This window comes from Denticeps clupeoides, chromosome 11 (genome assembly GCF_900700375.1).
Source record: "Denticeps clupeoides chromosome 11, fDenClu1.1, whole genome shotgun sequence".
NCBI classification, from domain to species: Eukaryota; Metazoa; Chordata; class Actinopteri; order Clupeiformes; family Denticipitidae; genus Denticeps; species Denticeps clupeoides.
This window is the reverse complement of record NC_041717.1, coordinates 18751305-18776473: the sequence shown is the minus strand read 5'-3', so window position 1 is coordinate 18776473 and position 25169 is coordinate 18751305. Positions and strand designations below refer to the sequence as shown.

At 44.3% G+C, this 25169-nt stretch overlaps 2 protein-coding genes and 1 pseudogene across 2 annotated transcripts in view; all 3 read right to left on the bottom strand.

Annotated features, from left to right (window-relative positions):
- gas2l1 (growth arrest-specific 2 like 1) overlaps window positions 1-6637 on the bottom strand; it is a 31273-nt gene extending 24636 nt beyond the window's left edge. Inside the window, exons 1-2 of the mRNA XM_028996741.1 lie at window positions 6530-6637; window positions 5135-5897 (exon numbers count right to left, since the gene is read on the bottom strand). Coding sequence (XP_028852574.1) covers window positions 5135-5803 — 669 coding nt within the window. The 5' untranslated portion in view covers window positions 5804-5897; window positions 6530-6637. The remainder of the gene's footprint in view (window positions 1-5134; window positions 5898-6529) is intronic.
- A 2125-nt stretch (window positions 6638-8762) lies between these two features.
- Window positions 8763-16633, bottom strand: LOC114799967 (RNA-binding protein EWS-like; annotated as a pseudogene).
- Window positions 16634-17352: 719 nt separating this feature from the next.
- Window positions 17353-23539, bottom strand: slc2a8 (solute carrier family 2 member 8). Its single transcript, XM_028996434.1, has 10 exons — window positions 23352-23539; window positions 22347-22509; window positions 21586-21792; window positions 21240-21339; window positions 20059-20270; window positions 19822-19971; window positions 19639-19747; window positions 18418-18594; window positions 17962-18107; window positions 17353-17711 (listed from the first exon to the last, which is right to left on the bottom strand). The coding sequence occupies exons 1-10, from the start codon at window positions 23432-23434 to the stop codon at window positions 17565-17567; spliced, it is 1494 nt and encodes a 497-aa protein (XP_028852267.1). The 5' UTR covers window positions 23435-23539; the 3' UTR covers window positions 17353-17564.
- Between the last annotated feature and the right edge of the window lie 1630 nt (window positions 23540-25169).

Genomic DNA, 25169 nt, shown 5'->3' with positions numbered 1-25169 from the left:
CTTCTTCTGTTAAACACGAGGGGGGCAGAGTTCAGAATTTCTCGTTTTCTCACGCTGCTAAATACGACGCATGAGGAAGGTAGACGCGTTCTGTAAATAGCGTCCTAGAGCAGGGATGTCAAACTTTTATATACCTTATATAGATTTGTTATGAAGATTTATATGCCGCGCTGACTACGCATGAACTACAGATCCCATAATGCAGTGCTTCAGTGTCTTGCCGATCGCGATCTTTACACTGCAGCTGAATCGGTACGGGAGCAGTTTCCACGTCGACATCAAATAGGTTGTGAAACCGCTCAAAATTCTTTTTTCGTGCTTCAAAGTCACGAAAGCGCCGTGCAAACTTAGGCAGCAAGGTGCGCATTGCATTGTGGGATCTGTAGTATCAGCGCTTCATGCCGCTGAGCCACAACAATAGATCCGCGAGTTTGACACGTGCTCTAGAGCTTCATCAGCGGCCTGTTTCTGTCAACGGGAGAGCTGCTGCCTGGTTATTATTGGTGGTGACCTACGCCATATCGGGTGGCATTCTGAGCCAACCATCATTCAACATACCCCCACCTATAATCACAAGCTCCCGGATCCCTGACTTGTAAACAAGGGCAAAAAAGTTCTCTCAACTTCACACCCAGGTAGTTCTGTAGTGATCACAGACACTGCAGATCCTCCTGAAGCAGATAAGTCATAACACCACTACCCTGCTGGGAAGAACCAGTTGGTTTCAGGTCAGCCTTGTATTCAACTGCGAGCACTTTAATACTAAATATTCCAGAATACGACACAAATTTCACATTATACAATAAAATGCTGCGTTCAGATACAGATATTTTTAAAGTATTTTAAGAAGCGTGTCCCTCTAAGCGTTTTATCAAGTTGCTCAGGTGACCACGGTTTCTTTTTCTCCTGCAGGGATGGAATCAGTCATAAATAAGGGAAAACAGTAATCTGCACAGACAGAGAGTCTGAACAGGAGAACCGGTTACTGTAATAACTCCACCTTTATGAGCTGTATGAACTATAATCCTTCAGGGTTTTATCACCACCGAAACAGAGGATTCAGGTGCTTGGAATGATTATGAGAGAGGTCTCCTGCATTGCCGTATATGATGTATAATTTATGTAGTAGCGAAAATTTGCTCGTTTCTCTCTGTTGTTTTCCATAATTTCTGAAGAAAGAGTTAAAGCCCCAAGCGCTACGTCTGACCATCAAATGACACGAGGAGAACCAGATTAAGGTTTGGAAGGTTTGGACGGAATGGATGGCGAGCAAAGCTGGCCCTTCCTTGTACGTGTGAATTTACATTTACATTTACAGCATTTATCAGACGCCCTTATCCAGAGTGACTTACAATCAGTAGTTACAGGGACAGTCCCCCTGGAGCAACTTAGGGTTAAGTGTCTTGCTTTTGGGGACACAATGGTAGCAAGTGGGATTCGAACCCGGGTCTTCTGGTTCATAGGCGAGTGTGTTACCCACTGGGCTACTACCACCCTTTCAGAATGCTAGGTTGAAGTGATATTTTGCGGAGTGGAAAGTGTTGCTTATCCTCCGGGTGAGCAGCGGCCTGTGAGGTCAGAGGTCACTCTTTTTTTCCCCAGCATCACGTGAGTGTGAGAGCGAGCACCTGGGCCAGAAGATCCGTCTGAAATTAACACCACTCTGAAGGTCTGTCTGACCGCTTAAACACTGCAGTAAAACGCCTGTGTTGCCAATCAGTGACAATAAGCAACAAGAAACACCTCATCATATCTTTATTACATAAACCTACCAATACAGTTCTGCAAAATCACCTTAAATGTCCAAAGTTAAATGTCTATTTTATATCAGAATCCACTGCATACTGGACCAAAATACCCACTTCGGGAGTAGGGTGGGTGTTGTTTAGAAGGTCAGTAAATGATCTGTGCAGAGAGAAGTGATTCAGACTGCAGAGTTGAATTACGGTGACTAAGTCAAATGAGCAAAACCCAAAAAAAAAGGGCTGCAAAAGTGGGCTGGACTACCGGGTGGCAAGGTTAGGAAAACGAGAAAATGTCATAATGCCCTTATTACCAAACATGTTTATCATTTACAGTTACGAGCATCACTTGGCTTGTATAGACACCTGCATTTTCACTGGTCACCTGAGGCGGGGGACAAAAGGCAAGTGGTTACGCAATCGAGTCAATCATTCCCATCGGAGGGCCTTGTGATCATGCCTCAGGCTCTAAATGACACCTTCTGACTGGAGTGACACCACGATAACGATCACGTTGCTGCTGAGTTGGTAGGAACTCGTCACACACTAAAAATGTCCAACCAGGAGCCGTCCCCTGGTCAAAAACCACCGGCAAAGACACAAAGGATTATAAGGATTATACACGTCCAACCTGGCAACCGCTGAGCGGTGTTCTTTACTAGGTGTAGCTGCAGGGTAAGTTCTGCATAGTCGGCTTGATACCAGAGGAATGTGGAATTAACCACTGCAGTTACAATATGATAGTATTACGACCACTGAGTAATATTACTGTGATTTTTACTACACGTTAAAATGCATTAGAAGTCACGGACAACTGCCTGGCATTGGCAACCTCTACACAATGGGCAGTGCCCGTCGAAAATTCCACACACTACGTCTTTGAGCTGAGCAGCACCTATATTAAAGCCTGTAGATAAAAGCATCTGTAAAATGAGTATCATTAAATTTAATGCACATCAAGCTCATGAATTGCTGTGTTCTGGTTAGAAGCATCGCTGCAGACGTCTCGGCGACGTTCCTGTCCCACTTGTGCTGCTACAGCAAGAGAAGAACGAGGTCTTGCCTCCAATTGCGAAGCTGCAAGACAACAGGGGCCCGCAGGCACTGGGCAACGTCGGCGCACAGCCGACCTCGAACCCCGGAGAGCACCGTAACTCACGTGGGAGCATCTCTTAAAATCATGAAAACTTCCCTTTGTGAGATTATTTAACATTAAGTTCCCCGAGCCCGTCTATGCCCCTGCAGTGGTGTGAAGAGTGAGAGCTGCAGCTCAGACGGTCGGATCTCGAATTTGTCCCCTTATGACATCATAACTGGGAAAAAAAAAAAAAAAACATGATCTCTACTGACCGTCATGGTTTGAAAATGTGTGAAGCATTGCAGTTGCTCGGTGATTGGATGTAAACATTAGCGCAGATGTATTTTTTTTTAGTTCCGTCACGCCGGAAAAACGCCGACACGACTTCCTATCTGCGCCAAACATTGTTGATGAATGTCGTTGATGACATCATTTACGTGAATGCCCGCCCACTTCTACAGGCCGCTCTCCTCCTCGTCCCGCCTCTCTCCTCCTCATTTGCATTTAAAGCTACAGACGATGAAATGGTGCGTCCTGGGAAATCTCATTGGGGGACCGGATCCAAGTGGCTGTAATTCTGCACCACGGCTGAATTCCGGAAACAGACGTCAGATACGGTATTACAAGACCGTTATAAAAGCAAGAAAGTTTTTCATGTCAGGGGTCGTACTTATCGACAGTGCAGACCGAGATATGCAACATAACACAACATGTGATGGTCCCTCAGGGGTAATACACAGCAAAAGCACACAGACACACACACACACACACACCACAGAGTCGGCTCTGCCCCTGCCGGACACACAGGCCATGTGCTGAACCCAGGAGAACGGCATCACGGGGCACGAGGAGTCACGCCGACGCCAGACGGAGGGAACTCAAGCGCGGTTACTGTCGAGCAAAGACGTCCCACGAGGGCCGCCGCTGTAATTTGTCGACAGAACGAGCTGAGCGGTGGGACTCATTAAAAATTGATAGCGAACATGAACGGCGTTTGCTGCAGCGTGCAGTTAGGCCAGCGCGTATTGAAATGATCAGATTTTATACATTTGCTGCTCCATCTTACCTGGTCCATCTGCGAAGAAGACTAAGCGCATGCAAAGAAGCTCTTCAATTACCTGACTAAATATGCCATCTGATTGGCTGAGAAGGTTTACCCCTGTTCAGAGGCAGAAGTAATCTGACCTGAGACCGGGTGCGAAAATCCACGTGCATGGCCATGGAAGTGACCAGCAATCACAGCACACGGTGACACAACGAAATGCGTCCTCTGCATTTAAGCAGACATGACAGGCACCCGGGGAGCAGCATGTGGGGACGGTGCTTTGCTCAGTGGCACCTGGCCGGTTTGGGACTTGAACCGGCAACCTTCTGGGTACGAGTCTGCTGCGTTACCCTCTAGGCCACCACTGTGCTTGCCTGAACCCTTGATTATCTGCTTACACTGCAGAATTATGTATTCTAATTGAATTGCTGCTGAATAGCCTGCTGAATAAGGGACCATCTGCAAAATACTGCACGTCGTGAAAAACGTTGACAGCGAGGGGAAACCAAAAACCAAAGTGAAGTGATTGTCATTGTGAAACACTGCACACAGTGACACAACGAAATGTGTCCTCTGCATTTAACCATCACCCTCGGTGAGCAGTGGGCAGCCATGAAAGAAACATACATAGACAAAAATGAGACAGACAGTTACAGCGCTAAAGCGGCACAGTGGCGGTTCGGGTCTCGAGTCCATTTCCTTACCCGCTAGGCCACCACCACCGACCACCGATCTTCAGCTAAAGCAATCACAGAAAGGCAGAAATAAAAATCTGGAGTCGAACCAAATCTCACATGCCTGTATTGACATGGGACAAGGTTGCTGGTAATACCACAGGGTGGTAGTAGCCTAGTGGGTAACACACTCGCCTATGAACCAGAAGACCCGGGTTCGAATCCCACTTACTACCATTGTGTCCCTGAGCAAGACACTTAACCCTAAATTGCTCCAGGGAGACTGTCCCTGTAACTACTGATTGTAAGTCGCTCTGGATAAGGGCGTCTGATAAATGCTGTAAATGTAAATGGTTCGAATCCCAAACTACCAAGGTGCCACTGAGCAAAGTACCGTCCGCACGCACTGCTCACTGAGGGTGATGGGTTAAAAGCAGAGGACAATAACTTCGCTTTCCCTAACATCTTGATAAATATTGGTGTTTTTTAGCCACACTGTCTGTAATATAGGTAATTAACATCCCTCATATGGCAAGTACCGGATCCAGGCTCCTAATAAGGCCCATTGAGGCCTACTGTGACGTCGCCAACTCACCAGCTCGTCCAGGTTGCGCATGTCGCACAGCACCCGCTTCTGCTGCCAGCCGGCCGCCAGGGCAGGGTCGGGCTCGCTGCCCCCGCTGCCCTTCCTGCCGAGGGCGCTGCTGGGCGGCCCGGGCTCCCCCGGGACCCCCTGGTCCCGGATCTCCTCCTCGATCTCCTCCTCCAGCTGCACCAGCATCGGGGCGAGCATGCCGAACTTGGCGCCGCGGCGCGCCACCTCCAGCAGGCACAGCACGAAGTTCTTCTCGTTGCAGCGCTCCACCAGGTCGTTGGTCTCGAACATCAGCACGTCCTGGATCCACAGCTCGCGGCGGCACCAGGCGATGAAGTTGGACACGTTGTCGCGCGCCAGGAACGAGCCCGGCGCCACGTTGCGCGCCTGGAAGGGCGCGTCGCTGGCGGGCAGCCGCAGGAGGCGCGCCGCGTCCGGACGCAGGCGCTGGAAGTCGCGGGCGGCGCGCGTCACGTTGTTGGCGTGTCTGCAGAGGGCGCAGCCGGTCTCCAGGCCCTCCAGGAAGGTGTCCGCCGTCACGTCCAGGTCGTACAGCGCGTTCAGCCACTCCGCCAGGTCCTCCTTCATGGCGTACAGGTACTCCTCGCTGGACCGGAAGGGCCGGATGCTCTTGGAGGCGGCGGACTGGATGTGGCTCTGGTCAGCCATGTCGGTCGCCGGAGCGCCGCCGTCTAATCCGGGTGTGTGCGCGGCGCCCGCCTCCCCGCGCGATTCCCATCCCGGTGTCCCATGGACGTTCCGGCTGCGGGAGAGGGACGCGCACACACACACACACACACACACACACACACACACACACACACACACAAGCTGAGTGGAAATGTACGCCGCCGCAGACGCACCCCGCCCTCGCCGCGCCGCCAGGAATGACGCGGGATCGTTTATTATTATCATTATTATGATTATTATTATTATTGTCCCCGCCGCTGTTTATTCACACAGCTCCGTTCAAAAGGAACGGAGACGAAGAACGGTCACCTCCAGGGGGGTGACGCTGTGTTCGTCACTTTATTCATTCTTTTTTTTTAAATGAAATAAAAAAATACATTTTCAGTTATTCTAGAAGAGCTAAAAATGTGGTCTGTGAAGGCCAGAAGATGCTTCTGGAGACCCCCCCCCCCTCACCAGAACCCACAGGCCTTCCACCTCCTGGCCGGGAGATCGTTCAAGATAATCGTTCAAGTCATGTGGTGACGTCACAACACGCCCACCTTTTAAATAAAAAAAAAATCCCCAAATTTACATCTACGAGTCTGGATGTATTTTTTTTACCGAGTGACATCGTCTAATGCGACGTGATTACCTGATTATTATGAGGCGGGTTTTTTTTTATCATGTTAGTTGTATAAAAGGCGAGTATCGGCGTCGCCTTACCTTCCGAAAAGCTCCAGGAAACGTGCGGAAACGTGCGTGCTCCTTCGCCGAGAAACTTCTCTCCGATCGGCTGGGAGATTCCAGCCTGACGGTCCAGCCTCCCGCTCCTCCTCCTCCTCCTCCTCTTCCTCCTCCTCCCCGCGCACTTCACGGGCAAATTCCACAGTGCGTTTCACGTTTTGCTTCTCACCATCCGGGTCCGGCGGAGAGTTTATAACGGGCGGGCGTGTCCGGGTTTACAAGGTCGGAACCGAGGGCCCTGTTTTCATTTGAAATTCGCCAGTTGGTTCTTTAAGAAGAAGGAGGGATGAGATCATTCGGCCGGGCTTGGATGAATCAGCTCTTCTCACACACACACACACACACACACACACACACACACCATTCCTAATTCTGTATGCAAACAGCTGGATCTCAGACAGGGAAGCTTCAGCGGGCACCTTTCCACCCAAACACACACCAACGCTCGAAAGTTGAGGGCCGTTTAGAAATGTCCTCCTTTTTGACAGGAGACTACTTTTGTGGTGCGCTAAAAAGACGTAAAGGTCCAGACATTGCTCACGTTGCGTCTGTGTAGAACTTTATCCGCCTTGAGCTCCAATTGAATTATGCTTTGTTCGTTAACCCACTTTAAATCCATACTAGTCCAGTATCTTGTGCATCAGCAGGTCATTATTTCAAACTTTGTCAATTATTTATTGATCTTTTTGCGTTTTTTTTTTGTAACGTACCCGGACACATTTTATTTCAGGACACGGCCGAGGCCTACAGCCGCAGACGGCTGTCCCACGGCCGGCTCTTGTCACCAGCGATTACAGTCCAGCAGAATCTTAAGGAGGATTAACCTGAGCCCCTGCCCAACAGGTACACTTAATCACAAAGGCCAAATACTGTGCACACAGTCGCTGGGCTTCTGAAGGACCCAGATGAACATCAGAGGAACGTTCACAGAACGTGTCTCATAGGGGTCAGTTTGGTTATCTGACTGTGCTGAGAAGGCTTTAGCCCAATTTAACCATAAGGCAGCAGAAGCGAAGTTGGAAGGCCCACTCGGGCAATGTTGAGAAGCGCTGACATCCTCTGGTTGCTCTCAGCATTGCACTCCAAACCAGGTAAAAAAAATTATTATATACATGGCCTCCACAGTCACTGGACCTGAACCCAATCGAGATGCAAAGCAGTAATCAGGTCAAAGGGCGGCTATTTTTAAGAAACTAGAATATAAAACATGTTTTCAGTTATTTCACCTTTTTTTGTTAAGTACATAACTCCACATGTGTTCATTTGTAGTTTTGATGCCTTCAGTGAGAATCTACCAACGTAAATGGAAATAAAGAAAACACATTGAATGAGAAGGTGTGTCCAAACTTTTGGCTTATAGAGTACATATATATATATATATATATATATATATATATATATATATATATATATAACAAAAATAATCAGCAACTGTAATAAAACTAATAAAACCACACGCTGTCTCAGTGGCTGTGCCAAAGTGGAACCTCCATTCAGTTCAGTTCTATTTGACATATTTAAGTTCACACAAGGTCAACATTACATCAACCAAGATTCCCATAACAGAAGCAGCATATTAATCATAGCAGGATATACAATATGTGGTTCTTGACAACATGGGCAGCACCTTGTTTTAAGTGGATTTACAGTTTTCCATTGGGCTGGGAAAATACATTTTTAAAGCCCTGTGAGTGTTTTTATTTATTTTATTGCAGCTGAGGTTTAAATTTGATCAAACTCCTTTAGGCACACAGAAATGAATTAACATACTGTGAATAATTTAAACTGTCTCACTAGTTACACTCAGAGTGAAGTGTGTTGCTCAGGGTATTAAAAGGGAACTGAACCTGGGACTTTGTAGTCTTCTAGGCCACCCTCTTCTACTACTACCACCCTCTCACATAGGATTAGATCGTGGGGATTCCAAGGAATGAACCAGGACCGTAGACAAGAGCATGCAACACCCCCAAAATCATCATATGCACAAATCCATACTAAAACCTCACTTGTTTCAGTTGTTATAGATGTGCACTCAAATGCATTTTTACTTTCACCACTTACTGTAGATTCATAAACTACCGGTGGTGACCTTTTACAGCACCGGAATCAGCCAATCAGAGCAGGTTAAGAGAACGGCTGGACCGGACACCATGAACCCAGTGGTCAACGTAAGACTATTAAAAATGAGAAAGAAGTGCACTCCGGGCAGATAAAGGTTTCAGATGTTTATTTGCAAAAAGAGGGGGGAGGGGATGTCCACAAATATATTGATCAGTGGGAGACTGATTCAGTACAAAAAAAAAAAAAAAAACTAACATTTTGCAAAACCCTGTACAAAATGCGGCGGTGAAAACCACAAAACTTGAGTGAAATGCCACTAACTTTATAACCATTTATAAATATGGGTCATAATTAAAAAAAAAATCTAGTTTTAAAAGCACTGTTAGGTAGGAGATTCAGCACATAAGAGGCCTTCAGTAGGGTCGATCCCGGCGGTCCTGACGACTGTCCCTGCAGAGATGGAACAGTGTTAATCAGGTCAAAAGTACTTTTATTTAAAAAGTATCCGAAGTCCCATCCAAGTTCGATATTTTACCTCATGTCCATCTTGCCTGGTGGTCCCATTCCCCTCCTAACTCCTCTGCCGCCCATATGATCCATGGGAGGACCTCCACGGCTGCCACCACGGAAGCCACCACGGTCCATGCCCCGGCCACCCATGAAGCCGCCACGATCGCCGCCCCAGCCTCCTGGACCCCCGCGGTCCATCCCACGTCCACCACGCATGCCCATGCCTCCCCTGCCACGTTCTGGACCTGCATTTGTGAGCAGAAACAGAGTAATTGAAGCCGGTTAGTCCACAGGCAAGAGCCTAAATAATCAATGTCACTTGGGTAATATACCACATTTCAGTGGATGGCTTAAAAAGAGGCGACATTCATTTAAAAATGTACAGGTGTACGACCTGGCGGGGAGAAAGATGGGGGCCCAAAGCCCTCCGGTTTAGGAGCTTTGCACTGGTTACACTCAGTCCTCCATGAGAAGTTCTGATTCCCACAGCCCCTGTAGAAGACAAAGTTCACCATCAATTGGAAGGCATTTGATTGCCCTATTAGAAATTCAGAAGCTCATGGTGTGTTGTTTTTTTTTTTATATATATATATATATATATATATATATATATATATATATATATATATATATATATATATATATATATATATATATATATATATAAAAATTTTTTTAAAAAGCCATTTAGTGTGGGCATAAAGTGGTGCACGAATACAAGTCAAGACTCACAGGTTGGGACACTCCCAGTCTCCTGCTCGCTTCTGCATGTTGCCCCCCCCAGGAGCGCCCCAGGGCATCCCGCGTGGTGCGCCGCGTGGAGAAAACCCCCCCTCGCTCCCCCCCTCTTCCCATCATGCCTAAAAACGGAGCACATAGTGGCATTAAAAAAAAAAAAAAAACACCAACAGCTCATACTTGCAAGTGTACACCGAAAAAAAGGGGGGTACCTCCACGCCCCATCGGGCCATCTCTCATGGGCATGCCACCCCTCATGGGCCCTCCCATTGGATTCTTGCGACGGGCCATAGACACTTTCAACCTCTTGCCCTGGAACTCCTTCCCTGCGGTGGGGAAGGGGAAAATCGTTACTTATTATTGCTGGGTGCGGTCTTCACTGCCCCAGAGCAAGTGTATTGTTTAGCACTGCACTCTATAAACAGGTGGCGAAGAAGCGAAACGGACCATCAAAATGCTCCACGGCAGCTTTAGCACAGGAGGGTTCCTCATAGGAAAGGGTTGCATCTCCTTTGGGTTTCCCAGACTCTCTGTCTGTGTAGATGTTGATGGCAGGCTGACCCAACCGCCTGTTCATCTGCAACACAAACCCACACAGTTCAAGTACATTATTTGGACGGATTAATTCAATTTGAAAGCTCTGATATATAAAAAAACGTCCCAAAATAGAATTAAATATGTTAATGGCCCTGAGTGATCGACAGGCTCCAAAAACCACACCCACCCGTATGGTCCCGCAGTGCTTGAAGAAGTCAGCTAGGCTGCCGATGGTGGCACTCTCAGTCAGACCGGTGATGTAGACGGTGCTGTTCTCAGAGTCATCCTGTGGCTCGTGGTATCCTGCGGAACAGAGGCCACGACCACAATTGTTAAAGCCAGAACCGACTTTGTTTAAAAACCTAATTAGTGTGAGAAGGTACCCGGTCAGGGTGGAAGGCGAGAGTCTGATATTTTGCTCGCTTACCCATGTCACGCTCGTCTGCCATGATTCCCATTTTCCATTAAACGAGGGACAGGTTAGAGGTGAAAGAGAAGACAAAAATGAGGAATTAAGCATGACTGACACACTAAACAGTCCCTGGCTGCAACTGCTGCCACAGGTTAAGAGGAATATTACATTTTCCACAAAAAAAACAGAAGCACCAAATTCAAAAGACAACGAGAGACAGAAAGAGATAATTGACCCCGAAAAATCAGGTGAAACCTTTTTTTTTTTTTTTTTCCTTCTCCCCTCTTAATTTCTTTAAAAATATAGAAAAATGTCCACCTTCGCGGCCGGCAGTAGTCTCAGTTAAAAAATATTGCAGTGCACCATTGGAGGAGCTTGTATATTGCCCTCTACAGTAAACTCTGGAGTGGATTAGCCAGTGTAATACTCAGTGAGAACTTACCACCAGGCTTTATGAAGCCACCTCTCTCTCCAGCGACGCTATGGGAGGGGAACGAGCAGAGAAATGAAGAAGAGCATATCCTGCTTAGCAGCCCATCTTGAGGCTGGCACCAGGCATGGTAAAGGGACACAGGGCTCTCTAACTCTTAGTAACAACAACAACCCCAAATGCAAGCTTATTACTGCTTTACAGACTAATGGAGCAACTCTTTAGATTTAAATGGCTAACTAGTCACATTGAGCTCAGTTTTTAAACCAGGGATTTGTAACACTTTACATCTGGCAAAAAAAAATTTCAGAGTATTTCAGACTAATAGAAATGGCTATGGTTGCAGAGATACACAAGTTAAAAACCTGGTGATTAAAGTTACATTTGACCCATCTGAAATACTCTGAATTACAAAAATGTAGGGAAAAAAAAAAAAAAAAAAAAAAAAAAAGTACAATGGAAAAAAATAAAAATAAAAAAAATGTACAAAAAGAACCACCACATTAAAATGTACAATTAGTAATAAATACAACTTTTTAACAAAGGTCTGTGAGCTGCCACTCATTTTGGATCTGGTACATTTAATTACAGTACTGATGGTCTTACACCGGATCTCAAACCTGTAGTATATAAACGTGAGAGCATGTTAAAATAGGAAGGACCTTCAAAATGATCAGAAAACACATGAACTTAAATGTAGTGTGTATGTGATAAAACAATGAAAATTTTCACATAAAAAAGGAAATCTGCTCCACAATGAAAGCGCTATAGATCAGGTTCCTAGAAAATATGAGATAGTGGAAAACTGAAATTCGATCAATAATTTGATTATTATATATTTTGTTATAAAGACCACGAGTATATGGCCTCATTATATCCTCATTAAAATAATAATAATAATGAAATATATTTTGGATGTGCAAAATCCAGCAAATGTATCAGTGTTTTTTTTTTTTTTTTAATTCTTCTTTTGTTGTCAAGAGCCCAGCAAATCTCTGGAAAACCCAAAATGACCCAGTGGCACAGAAGTTAAAAGTCAAAACCACCAAGTACACCTCATTAAATATGAAACCACTCAAGTTAACAAATTGAGATGCTATTGGATCATGAGGGAAAATAAAAATAAAAAAATCTTTAAGTACCTCAGTAATTACAAACTTGGTTGCCCATTGCACGGGGTAAAATAGCCTTTGGATTTAAATCCATAGATGCATCTAGCTGTGACTTATTACCTACAAAAAAACCCATCACCAAAACAGAGGGGTGGTGTGGACATGATAAAAAACAGGCTGGACCCGCTAGAGAGTCTATTATTGGAAATGCTGATCACACTCTGCACAGTACTGTGGAGGGCCATAGGACTAACAAGTTTGAAATGCTCCACTGAACGCCACAGAAAATCCTTCCTTCCCACAGCTATTAGAATTTTTAACTCACCCCTCTGCCCTCTCTCTACCTTACACTCTATCTGTATGTCTGTAAACATGGGTTTTTGCATTTATGATTCTCCTGCTGTTCTACTCTGCAATAACTCACTTATTGACTTAACCTTTAACTCTTACATAATGTGCAATGCTGCATACTTATTTTTTACTTTATTTTTATTTATATACTCAAATGCATATTTCCCTCTGTGCAGTTGTAGCATAAGCAATTTCATTTGGGATTAATAAGGTTTTCTAAATTTCACAGTTAGCTGGATTCATTCAAGTCACCACCAACCAATAGGAGGACTCCAACCAATTTATTTTTTTTTTTTTTAGACAAACATGACTTTTGTTATCCCAGTTTACTGAAAAATCATGTTTCTGTGGAACACTTCATTGTATATCCTCAAAATACTGCTTAACTACCTGCAGGTTCATTGCTGCTGATAACTGACAACCAAATAAAACAACCTTCATCTTTAATGAAGTCCTATTAATAAAAGGACTGGTGCAGCGATCATTGAAACAATGACTCGTGAAAATTTCACATTAAGAACCATGTGTATTTTGTTTCTAGATTTCCTGTTATTTCAGAATTAAAAATATATGTGTCTATACATTTGAACTTATAAAAGCTGTTCTAATGACCATATACAAAAAAATAGTATTTAGAATCATGCTTTGTCATGCTGAAATGTTAGAGGGGGTAGACATTAACTAATTAAATACAAATTAGACTTAATCAAATTGCCTAAAAGTTGAACCAAAATCACAATGTCCAGCTGAGTGCTACTTTTCTCTCTTTTACTCTCAGTCCTTCTTACTTATGGCACACACTGAATGCAGGTTTAAGCCTGCTGGTCTCTATGTGTCTAGGAGTTTTACAGCAGGCACTTACCCCAAGCCTCCACGACCTCTGCCACCATGCATCATGGGAGACCTATCATAGCCATTGGCCCCTGGGCCGCGGCTCTCCCCCCCAGGAAAACCACCACGATCCCCTGGAGAGTAGCCGCTGTTGGCACCACCTGGCCCTTGACTGTAATTACCTGCAAGTAAAAAAAAACATGCAAACGTGCTGAAGCGCAACGAACAGCTTTCAGGAAACGGAGATGGGCAAAGGCATTAATGAATGCTTGAAATAGAGGATCAGAAGAAAAGCTTCCGTACTGTATCGGCCGCCTTGGCTGTAGCTTCCCTGTCCTGCCCCCTGCTGGCCGTACTGACTGGGCTGGGGCTGGCCATACGACGCGGAGTAGGTGGTGGCAGCATCCTGCTGCTGGTACTGCTGAGCCTGTGGCTGCTGTTGATAGCTGCTCTGCGGCTGCCCGTAGGCCGCGGGCTGACCGTAGCCGGCCTGCTGGGGCTGCTGATAGCCCACCTGCTGCTGGGAGTAGCTCCCCGGCTGGGAGTAGGTGGTCTGACTGTATCCAGGGGTCTGGCTAGTGGCAGCGTAGTTACTGCAGAGAGAAGAAAATTTAATTATGCTTTTTTTTTGGTTCTATATTGGTCTTGTTGGTCCCCTAATACTGCATCTCCTTCCGAAATTCAGCTGTGGTGCAGAATTAGAGACACTTCCACAGTCCCACAATGAGATTGTGTTGGCATTTTTTCAGGAAAATAAATAAACCCACTGGTTAAGTCTTCATTACTTTTTTTTTTTTTTTTTTTTTTAAAAACACACACATCCAATCACCGAGCTACTGTGATGCTTCGCAAGTTTGGACGCCATGACAGCCGGTAGAGATGTATTAGGAAAGGAGGCAAAATTCTCTTGGCAGAAAAATAATGAGAAACGGGAGGTAACCTTTCCAGAGACCGTCTGAGCTGCTGCTCTCTGAATGAAACAGAATAAAAAGCATGCTTTACACCCATCACCTTTTCTAGCCGCCTCACAACCATAGACAGGCTATGAGAACTCGTGTTAAGGTTATTTTCACCCACTGAAATTTTCACAATACAATATTAAACCGGTAGAACTCTTGTAGTATACATCCATTCTGACAACGCAACAGGAAATTTACCTCTGAGCCGAGGCGGCTGGCTGCTGGCTATAGTCTTGGTAGGCAGCCTGAGTGCCATACGCCTGCTGAGAGCCGTAGGCCTGCTGAGTGCCACTAGTGGGCGCTGTAGCGCTGCTGCTGTAGCCTGTGGCCCCATAGGCCTGAGTTGGCTGGGTGTAGCCATGGGTACCAGCTTGGGGAGCAGTATAACCTCCTAGGGGAGGGAAACAGAGGCACCAGGATTATTTGCTGTGACGAGACACTGACAATTTTATTAAATATATTTTGCATCATGAAATGCATGTGTGAGGCTTCCACTACTCTGTTTAAAATAGTATTGCTGTTTTAGAGCTTGCCCCCATAAGAACAGTGACTCAGACTCAAAAGGGGAATGCATGGGTGGAGAACAGCAACCGCCATCGTAACACAAAGAAGAAATAACAAGAATAATAAGAAATAACACCGGTCAACTTTTGTGTATTTTGCGATAAAAATTGGCCCTGGCTGTAATTTCTACCACAGCGTTCTTCCTCTGTAAGACTGAAACCGATCCATTTGTAATATATACTACTTCGAACCTGCAGCAGGCTGCCCGTAGGTGGATCCGTACTGGGGTTGCGGAAAACCTCCAGCTGGGGGCGCCGTCTGACCATAGCTGGCGGCGTCCTGAGCCGCAGGCTGGCTGTAAGTCCCATAATCCTGCTGCCCATAGCCCTGCTGGTAAAGTAAACTTGTGATTTAATAGAATATCCAGGAAAAAAAAAAAAAAAACCTTAAGGACAAAACTATTGTCAACACACACACACACACACACATATATATATATAAAATAAAAATAAAAAAAACCTGTGCTGTTTGCCCATAGGTTTGTCCAGGTTGGGCCGAATATGAGCCGTACCTGTAAAGATTTATATATTAAACAAACAAAAAAAAAGCTGTGGTTCTAAACACTGACCATGAATTACACTCAAAAGACGTAAAAATATTTATACAGTATAATAAACGCGGTGAAAATGTCACCCTCCACCTCAGTACTCACCCCTGCTGGCTGCCAGCCTGGCTGTACGAGCTGTAATCTGCAACGTAGCAAACGTGGTCGTTATAAAACGCCAAAGGGTGCCAGGACATGTTTACGAGCCGATTTGGTGACTCTCGCCGCCCGACGGGGGACCAAATGTGCGTTGCGACGCGCGACCTGAGAAAAGCAGCCGCGCACAATGGGCCTCAAACACACCGCTGCGTTCCGGCCATTCACTCGCTCCCTAAAGGCAACAAAGCTCGCCCCAGCAGATGCATTTAAAGACAAAAAAAGGTGTCGCTTGCACGGCGCAACGTGACGGTGGCCCCTTTTTTTATTTTCGCGAACTGCGTAGAAACGACTCTGTTAAAAAATGTAATGACGACGCGCGGAAAGGGGGGGAAAAAAGCGCGACGGGGTCACGGTCACGCTGAACCAGTGTCGTGGTGTCCTCGCCAGCGACCACCGAAGCAACATTTCCAGCCTGTTCAGAGTCGTGAAAAGGCGATTTTTAGGTGTCTCTTTTCTATTCTTACGACCCGAGCGCGAACCCCAAGTTCCACCACGCTGGGCCTATTGTAAAAAAAAAAAAAAAAGTCATCCTTATGCAAGTTTTAATGCACGCACACACAAACTGATGGCGTTTGGTTATTTTGTGATAAATTAATACACACAAAGGTGACCGCATATTCTACGGCAACAAACAAACGTGCAAACATTTCAGCGGCGAGTGTTAGCAACATTGCTAACGCCCAACAAAAGCGACAGATGATCAAACCGGTGCAACCAAACCCGCTGAACACGTTAAACATATCACACCAGCGCACTAAAAAGCACACAAAGACACGCGTAGAAACCGACGCGTTGGCGAAGGTTCTTAAAACAATTAAAACTCGCCACGAAGTACTCACTTGTCACCGACGCCATTTTAATGGTTGGAAATCGAACTGAGCGGCGCATGCGTATAAACGACACGAGTTGCCAGATCCGCCAAATTGACCCGATATGGAAGGCGGGCCTGAAGCATCAGGTGCGCGAACAAGACCTTCTTAATTGACCGAAATACCATTAAATTCATAACGAAATAAATATTTACTATGGATGCGATGGCAATCCTTGTAGAAAACAAAGTCACATAATTATCAATTGTGACTTTTGGTCTCTCATAATGATCCATCTGTGGGACCCAGTTCAGTTTTTACCAAAAGTACCCACTAAACTCCAAAACTCAGACCCGAAAGTCAGGGGTAAGATGTATAGAAGTGTTTTTAATACTCGCCTATGAACCAGAGGACCACAAGCCACAGGTTTAAACACTGAACCCTGAGTGTCTCCAGGGGGAACAACTCTGGAACAAGTCACTTTATCTTTACGGGCCACTCAGTAAAGGATTTATACACTTTAATCTATTTAATCTGTATGGTTGATAATTAATTTACATGGTTTAGAGTCATAAAGAATCCTTAATTCATTCTTTATAGATTGTCTCATAGTACAACAAATGTTTCCTATATACAAACGTGCCTTTTTAATCAACACCATGAATGTTACAGAACATTGATAAAGCAAGATGTGCATGAAATTGTCAGAAATCTAACATTTTCATAGTTGTAGCAGTATGTCTATACAAAACTTCAGCGTTATTTTCAAGAAAAGCAAAAACAAATTCAAAAATTAATCTTTATTTTATTTAGAACAGTACAAAAAAAACATGTGTTATTAAAAGAGTAGACAAAGTGAATAAACACACACGACAAGACATATTAGCTTAAAAGCCTCCACAGGCCTCAGGCTGCTTCATAAGAATGTGCAATTGATGTGATTTATTAGGAGAAGGTGGCAGTAAATCCTGGACATCACTTAGTGGTGGTGCTGAATCTAGGTTGGATGATTCCCCCTGAAATGGGACTCAATTTGTTCCAACGTCTTTCCTTTGGTCTCAGGGACAAAGAAAACTGTGAACACGACATTCAGTGCGCAGAGTCCAGAGAAAAGCCAGAAGGTTCCAGCACTGGTCAGAGCATCCTACGAGACATTTAAAAGAAATACTTTTATTCAAGAGCAAACAAGCATTTTGTTAGGGGGGAAATTCCCAATCTTGCAGTTGAAGTTGCAGATCTTAAAAAGGAACAAAGGCCAAAAAGGCAAAAGAAATGCAACGCCCATTTAAAAGATTTTAAGATTAAATTGAACTACAGTGCTTACATGCATGACAGGCCCATAGAAAATTAATCCCAAGCCCAAACCCCAATTTCTTTTATTCCTACTGACTTACCAAGAGGTTCTGGAAGGTTTTAGTTACAATAAAGGCAACGCTCCAGTTTGTCAGCACACAGATGGCACTTCCCCACCCCCTTATTCGAACAGGAAAGATCTCAGACATCACCAGCCAAGGCGTGGGACCCCAGCCTATGGCAAAACCTGGAATGAAGGCAATGACACAGATGTTGCAACAGTTCGGTGTGCTTTACCTTCCTTTGCGTACCACTAGAGAGCGATATATGCTTTAAAATAGCTACGGCTGGAGTAAACACATGATCCTTGCGGACTAGCACATGACCTGTTTGCATAATCATGTGCACATAATAACTGCTGTTTCTATTCAATGCAGTTTGTTACATATCCTCAAAAGGTATTGCAAATGTTTGATTCGATCGCTTGGCCCATGTGCAACCCTGGCACAGACGTTCCACTAGAAAACAATTTAGCTTGTTTCAATTGGAAACCTTACCAGCGATGAAAAGACCCATACTGGACAGAGCAAGCCATGTCAGGTCAGCAGGAGACTGTGCCAGAACCAGGTCTTGAGTTTGGGTCGGTACGCCAACGACTGAGGAGTTGCTGTGCCTCTCAGACACCAGCTTGAAGTACACTCCAAATACAGTGGTGCTGACACACATTATGATGCCTTATAATTTAAAAATAAGAAAGAAAAAAAGAGAGAGAGAGAAGACCAGTCTTTAACACTATATATAACACAACCAAAATCTGTACACAGTCACATCCAGCCATATAGAATTTATAAGATGAAGATTATTTTAAAGTTTCAGATTTGAGCAGAGTTGCCAGATTAATTCAATTTGTTTGTAGCTGAACAAAAATGACAATTAACATACAGAACAAAGTTTAAAAAAAAAGTCAACATTGGGTGGTTTTTAAGTGGTTTGGCATATTTGGCATAAGTTAAAAACTAGTGCAACAGCACTGTTTTGCTATTCCACATGACATTATCGGTGATACTTGCTGAATAGACAAATCTGGTACAGCAAATTTCAGTCACATGCAGATGCCAACACAAGTCACATGATGTTCCTCAAAAGGAGCCACACGGCAATAGGAAAGCAATGTGGAGAGCTGCCAATATGGGTCCCTTCCCTTTAAAATTATATAAAAAAAGGTTAATCTGAGTGTCAGAAATAGGATGAGACATTAGCATCTTATTAGGGCTGCACAATTTGGGGAAAAAAGACATATTGCAATTATTGAGATCAATATTGCGATATGCGATTGCGATATGATAAAGGGCACTTGCTTGTATATCAATGAAAAGTCGCATACAAATTACTAATAGTGAAATTTTTAATTTCAAAGTGAAACATACAAACTACTTATAACAACTTGAAATGCCCAGTGCTTTCAAAATACAATATTCTACTAAATTAAATAATCACAAAAAACTCTTTACATTACTGTCGAACAACAAACCCTGCTTAGGCTAAACAACTGTTTTGATTATATTTGGCCATTATAAAATCCCGTATTATAGTTCTTATGATGGGATCTGGTTTGGAGCGTACAGCGGTTTGTACAGCCCCAAGCAGCACAAGAGTGAGGCATTTTTATGCACTTCTCTTCATAGACATGTATATGCTTCATTCCACAGCAGAAGACGTATAAAATTTCTGACTAGGTTGCGGCTCATGATGCATTTTTGGTATGCATGACAACATACCTGACAAGATAAGCAGGACTTTTCTGCCAGCTTTGTCCATGACTAGTGCTGCCCCGCCTGTGAAGACCACTTGAATGGCGGCCACAATCACTGTGGCCACGTCACTTTTCTTGGGAGGGAGAAAAAAAAATGAATTATTGAAACCATTTTCAGCTGCATTCAGAAACACCGGACCATGTTTACCTCAAAATGCGCATCCTCAAATATAATCTCTGCATAGAACATGATGGCGTTAATGCCCGTCAATTGCTGGAACAGCATCATCAAGACCCCCAATACGATGGGCTTGTAAACAGTTGAGTCCTTTAAGTCAGACCACGACACAGTTCCACCCTGGAGCAAAGATTTCGTTTACAGAAAGCGTGCGTGCGTTTTGGACGTTCTTTAAGTCCGTGTAATTATTGACATTGATCTGGCAACCTGGTTTTGAGAAGCCCCCTCTATCCTGGCGCACTCCCACTCGACTGGCGCATCGGGGCCCCGCAGGAACCTCAACGCGTCCACAGCCTCACGCCGTTTCCCCTGTGACAGCAGGAAGCGTGGCGTCTCCGGCATGAAGCACATGAACACAAGCATCAGTGTGGGGGGTACAGATGAAGCAATGGCCAACCAGCGCCAGTCCATAACCAAGCCTGAAGAATGAGAAAACTCTTATTATGATCATTCTGACATCAGAACTTGCATGAGCACTGTGGCTCTTGATTATTAGCCATACGTCATCGATTGAATCTGTGACTTGTTTGTTTTAACCCCTTAGGGTTTTCTTACTAGAAACTGTCAAAAGAATAGTTTCCTAATACAGCCACATATTTATGATATTTAGAGGGGTGAGAAAGAAAAAAAAAAAGAAAACATTTTGGGCAAATTTGAGATATACATATCAAACTTTTGATCAGCTGTTTCACTGGCAAGGGACATTATTAAATTCTTAATCATTTTAGAGTTTTTTTTTTTTTTGCTCTCCTGTAAAGTTGGCACACAATCACTTGTCCATTTTTTATTTTTTTATTTTTTTATGAAGACGGCACATTTTCACAAGTTAACTGCATAATCCTGGTCTGACACTCCGACCCCTTCAACCTTTGCAGCAATGCTGGCAGCAATCATATGCCTATTTTCAAAAGACGACATCTGGATATGATGCTGAGGACGTGCCCTCAACTTCTTTGGTGGACCGTGGCGAGGCCTGTTCTGAGCAGAACCTGTCCTGTTAAGCCACTGCATGGTCTCGGACACCATGCTGCAACTCCGCTTCAGGGTGTGCGGCAATTGTCTTATAGCCCGTGCCATCTTTATGTAGAGCAACTGTTCTTTTTATCCGATCCTCAGAGAGTTCTTTACCATGAGGTGCCATGTTAAACTACAGTAGCCAGTATGAGAGAGTGTGAGTTTAACACTCCTGCTCCCCATCCACACCGACTACCTTACATTGTATTTTTTTCATTGTTTATTGGTCTTCAAAGAAAAGTGGTACATATTTCCAAAATGTGAGGGGTGTACTCACTTTTACCATACATGGGAAAAACGGGAAAGGGAACGCACAAGCCGCATATTCCGAGAATTTAGACTGACTTCAAATTCATATTATTGAAAATACCTACCTGCCATATAAGCTCCCATAATACCAATGACCACCATGAGCTGAACGCAGGAGCCCACAGTTCCACGAACGCGTTCATGAGCCATCTCAGAAATGTAGACCTACAGAGTGAAGTTGGAGAATGAAACTAAAATCTAAATGACTACAGAATGCATGATATTGTACAGGTCATGCAAATCTCTCACAATCGGATCTACTGTCGGGTCCTCGTAGAAAAAACATTCTCTACTCCTGAGAAAAGGGACTCCGCCCCTTTCTTCCAGATGAATGAAAACATTGAATTTTTTTGGTCTTATATTCGAGCCAACGCCAAAACTCTCTTCGGTTTATCCGAGACTTGCACTTACTGGGACAACCAGGGAGGTGACGCCACTGGCCACTCCTGTCAGGATCCTCCCAAAATACAGCATCCAGTGGCTCTGAGCAGCGATGATGATGGTGAAGCCGAAGATGAAGGGCACAGAGCACAACATGAGGCTCAGTTTCCGCCCAATCTTGTCCACCACCCATCCACCCACCAGGCCACCGAGAGCTGCGCCGATCGTTACAATGGACTGCAGAGAGAGAGAGAGAGACACACACACACAATGTCATGTTACGTATATCCCCACTAGTGTAATACCAGATTATTGTTATTATCCTCATTATTCTTACTATCCTCAATAATACCAAATTATTGTTATTATCCTCATTATTCTTACTATCCTCAATAATACCAGATTATTGTTATTATCCTCAATGTAATCCAGTTATTATCCTAAATTGTGGCATGTTAGCAGCATTAACAATGAATGTCAGTCAATAGGAAATAATATATGTAGGGTGGTAGTAACCTAGCGGTTAACACACCTATGAACCAGAAGACCCAGGTTCAAACCCCACTTACTACCATTGTGTCCCTGAGCAAGACACTTAACCCTGAGTGTTTCCAGGGGGGGACTGTCCCTGTAACTACTGATTGTAAGTCGCTCTGGATAAGGGCGTCTGATAAATGCCGTAAATGTATTTATACCACCGCTAGGAAAACCGTAATTACTGAAACATGCTGATATGACAAAAATTTAAATGTATTAAATAAATCAAACAAAAAAAAAAAAAACAATTGTACCCCAAACCATGAAGCCTCGTCTTTGCTCAGCTGCAGCCATGGGTTAGAAATCCTTAAGAGTTCTGGGATTGCAGGAGAACTGTAGCCTAAAACAAAGCCAAAACTCAGGGGTCCCAGAACAGCTGCAAAGGTGGCCAAGTAGAGCTTCCCATTCTTTACTTTACTGTTGATGAGAAGTGACACACACACACACACACACACACACACACACAAAGGGAGACCTTTTTTCATTTTTCTTAAAACTCACTGTGCTCTTACACAAAAAGTACACATATGCGCTCGGCTTTGAGGCCTTTTATTCGAACGGTGGCACTCAGAATTTTATTACTGTCACACCAGAGTTAATCATTGATGCGGCGCCTCAAATTGACTCCAATTTGAGCAGCTTCAGCCGCTCTTCCCAATAACACAGATGTCGGCTGCAGCCACACAAGGCGTAGCTTGTAAACAGGCTGGTCGGGTTTTACAAGAAAGCTGCGTCATAAATTACAGTTCAATACAGTCAGTAAGATCGCATCTGTGGGATGGTAGTGACCTAGCGAACCAGGTTCAAACCCCACTTACTACCATTGTGTCCCTGAGCAGTACAGTTAACCCTGAGTGTCTCCAGAGGGACTGTCCCTGTCACTAGTGACAGTAAGGTGCTCTGGATAAGGGTTCCTGATAATCTATGTGTCTGTTGCATTGCAATTAGTTTGTTGCTGGATCTCCAAGAATATTAGTGTCTGACACCTAGAACAAATGTGGAAAAAAAAATATGTAAAATAATGAGGAGGTTTATATATTTATATATATATTGGAAGTTCAATATGCAGTTTGGTCGTAGTATTAGAAAAAATATTTTTAATGTATAATATATTTGACAATTCAATGCTCTATTCATTATTGGAATAAAAGACAGAAAGATTCGTGCACTCTTCATTCAAACTCATATGCAGTGCCAATGCAATGTTTAATTCAGCAATGCACTACATTTTTAAGTGACATTAGTGACATGGTACTTACTCGAGGTACAACTCCTGCTCAGATCCGTCCTCCGCCGACTCCTCCGCCGCTAGAAGCGGTTTGGCCTCGTCCAGTCCGTCCATCGGCCGCTTCCCGGAGCGCTTCAGCCCAGGAGCATGCCGAGGACAGCACGATAAAGGCACAATAAAGGCACAACCGGCAGACCCGACTGTCAGCTGATGTGCACGGCGGTCGCATTTGATGTCCCTTCCGGGTTTTTTTTTTCTTCGTTTTAAAAAACATTTCAAAATAAAAGTCGAGAGAGGGCCATGGTTAAAAATGAAAACGACAACAATAACAAACAAACCGCGCGCTGAACCTTATGGAAAGGCTCTGCAGTGTCAACTGGAAAATCCACGCATGCCCACGCGAGACCATCTGTATGGCCACCTGGCCACTGTGTGCTGGTAGGACTTTTATTTTACAACGTCCACGTACACACACTTCAACAAACGATAACTGGCAAACAAAAAAACTAAATAAACAAACTTTTCTTTTTCCTTTTTTCGTGACCACATTCATGGTTTAACTGCAGTTCTGGCCAACTGCAGAAACGGCATGTGACCGTTAGGTGGCGATGACTTCTTCATGCAGCGGTTCAGGGTGAGAAGACTTCATTCGCTCCATTAAGGCCTCTCTAGTCTTGGCATCAGCACACAAACTGTCATCAGCCCACCAATGTCCCCCCCAAAGTAGCTACTTGTTAAGCTGATGCAAAAACTGTCCTGACACGCAAGCGTTTCCTTTGGTGTGCCCTTTGAAATGCTTTAGGCCGTCAGCAGTGGGAAACAGTAAAACGTTAATGTTATTAGCGTTTGATTAAAAGTATTGAGTATTTATCTTTTGATGCGGCCGCCTGTGTTGTGGAGGCGACTAGTCCACTTATGCTGCATGTTCCCAACTCATCAACTTACCGACGTATTGCACAGTGAATACTTGTGAACATGTAGCCTATATGTAGTAGCCTAGTCGGTAACACACTCGCCCATGAACCAGAAGACCCACTTACTACCATTGTGTCCCTAAGCAAGACACTTAACCCTGAGTGTCTCCAGGGGGGGGACTCTCCCTGTAACTACTGATTGTAAGTCGCTCTGGATAAGGGCATTTGATAAATGCTGTAAATATCAATATGTTACGTTTCAATTCTTCCCATTTAATTAATAATACCAGGGTGGTAGTAGCCCAGTGGGTAAGACGAACCGGTTTGCCAACGAACCAGAAGTCCCAGGTTCAAACCCCAGTTACTACCGTTGAGTCCCTGAGCAAGACACTTAACCCTGAGTGTCTCCAGGGGGGGACTGTCCCTGTCACTACTGATTGTAAGTCGCTGTGGATAAGGGCGTCTGATAAATGCCGTAGATGTTAATGTAATATAATGTAACATAAATCGGAAAAATTGCTAATATCATTACCAATTTTTTGGGTATCATTTTGTTTTAAATCATTGTTATAACACAGACATTACTTACTAATCCTAAGGGAGAGAACCATATGAGTGTAAGATTTAATAAAGTAGAAAGATTGTTCACTATGTGTGCTGCAATGTGTTTAAAGAAATGTGTTTTAAAACAAAATGAAATCAACTGAATTTTTCAGTTTTTGGTTTTTGCTCTCCTGCAAAGTTGACAAAATGTGATTTACACCCGTATGGTTCTCACCCGCCGGTGTATAAATCCACCAGACCATGGCATTAAATATTCATTGCGTTATAAACATGTTTTTTTTTATTAAGGATAGGCAGTTTTCATGCTCAATGTTGACTTTCATGCTCAGTCCGTGACCAGGTTAATCCAGCTGAAGGCCCTATAGCGTGGA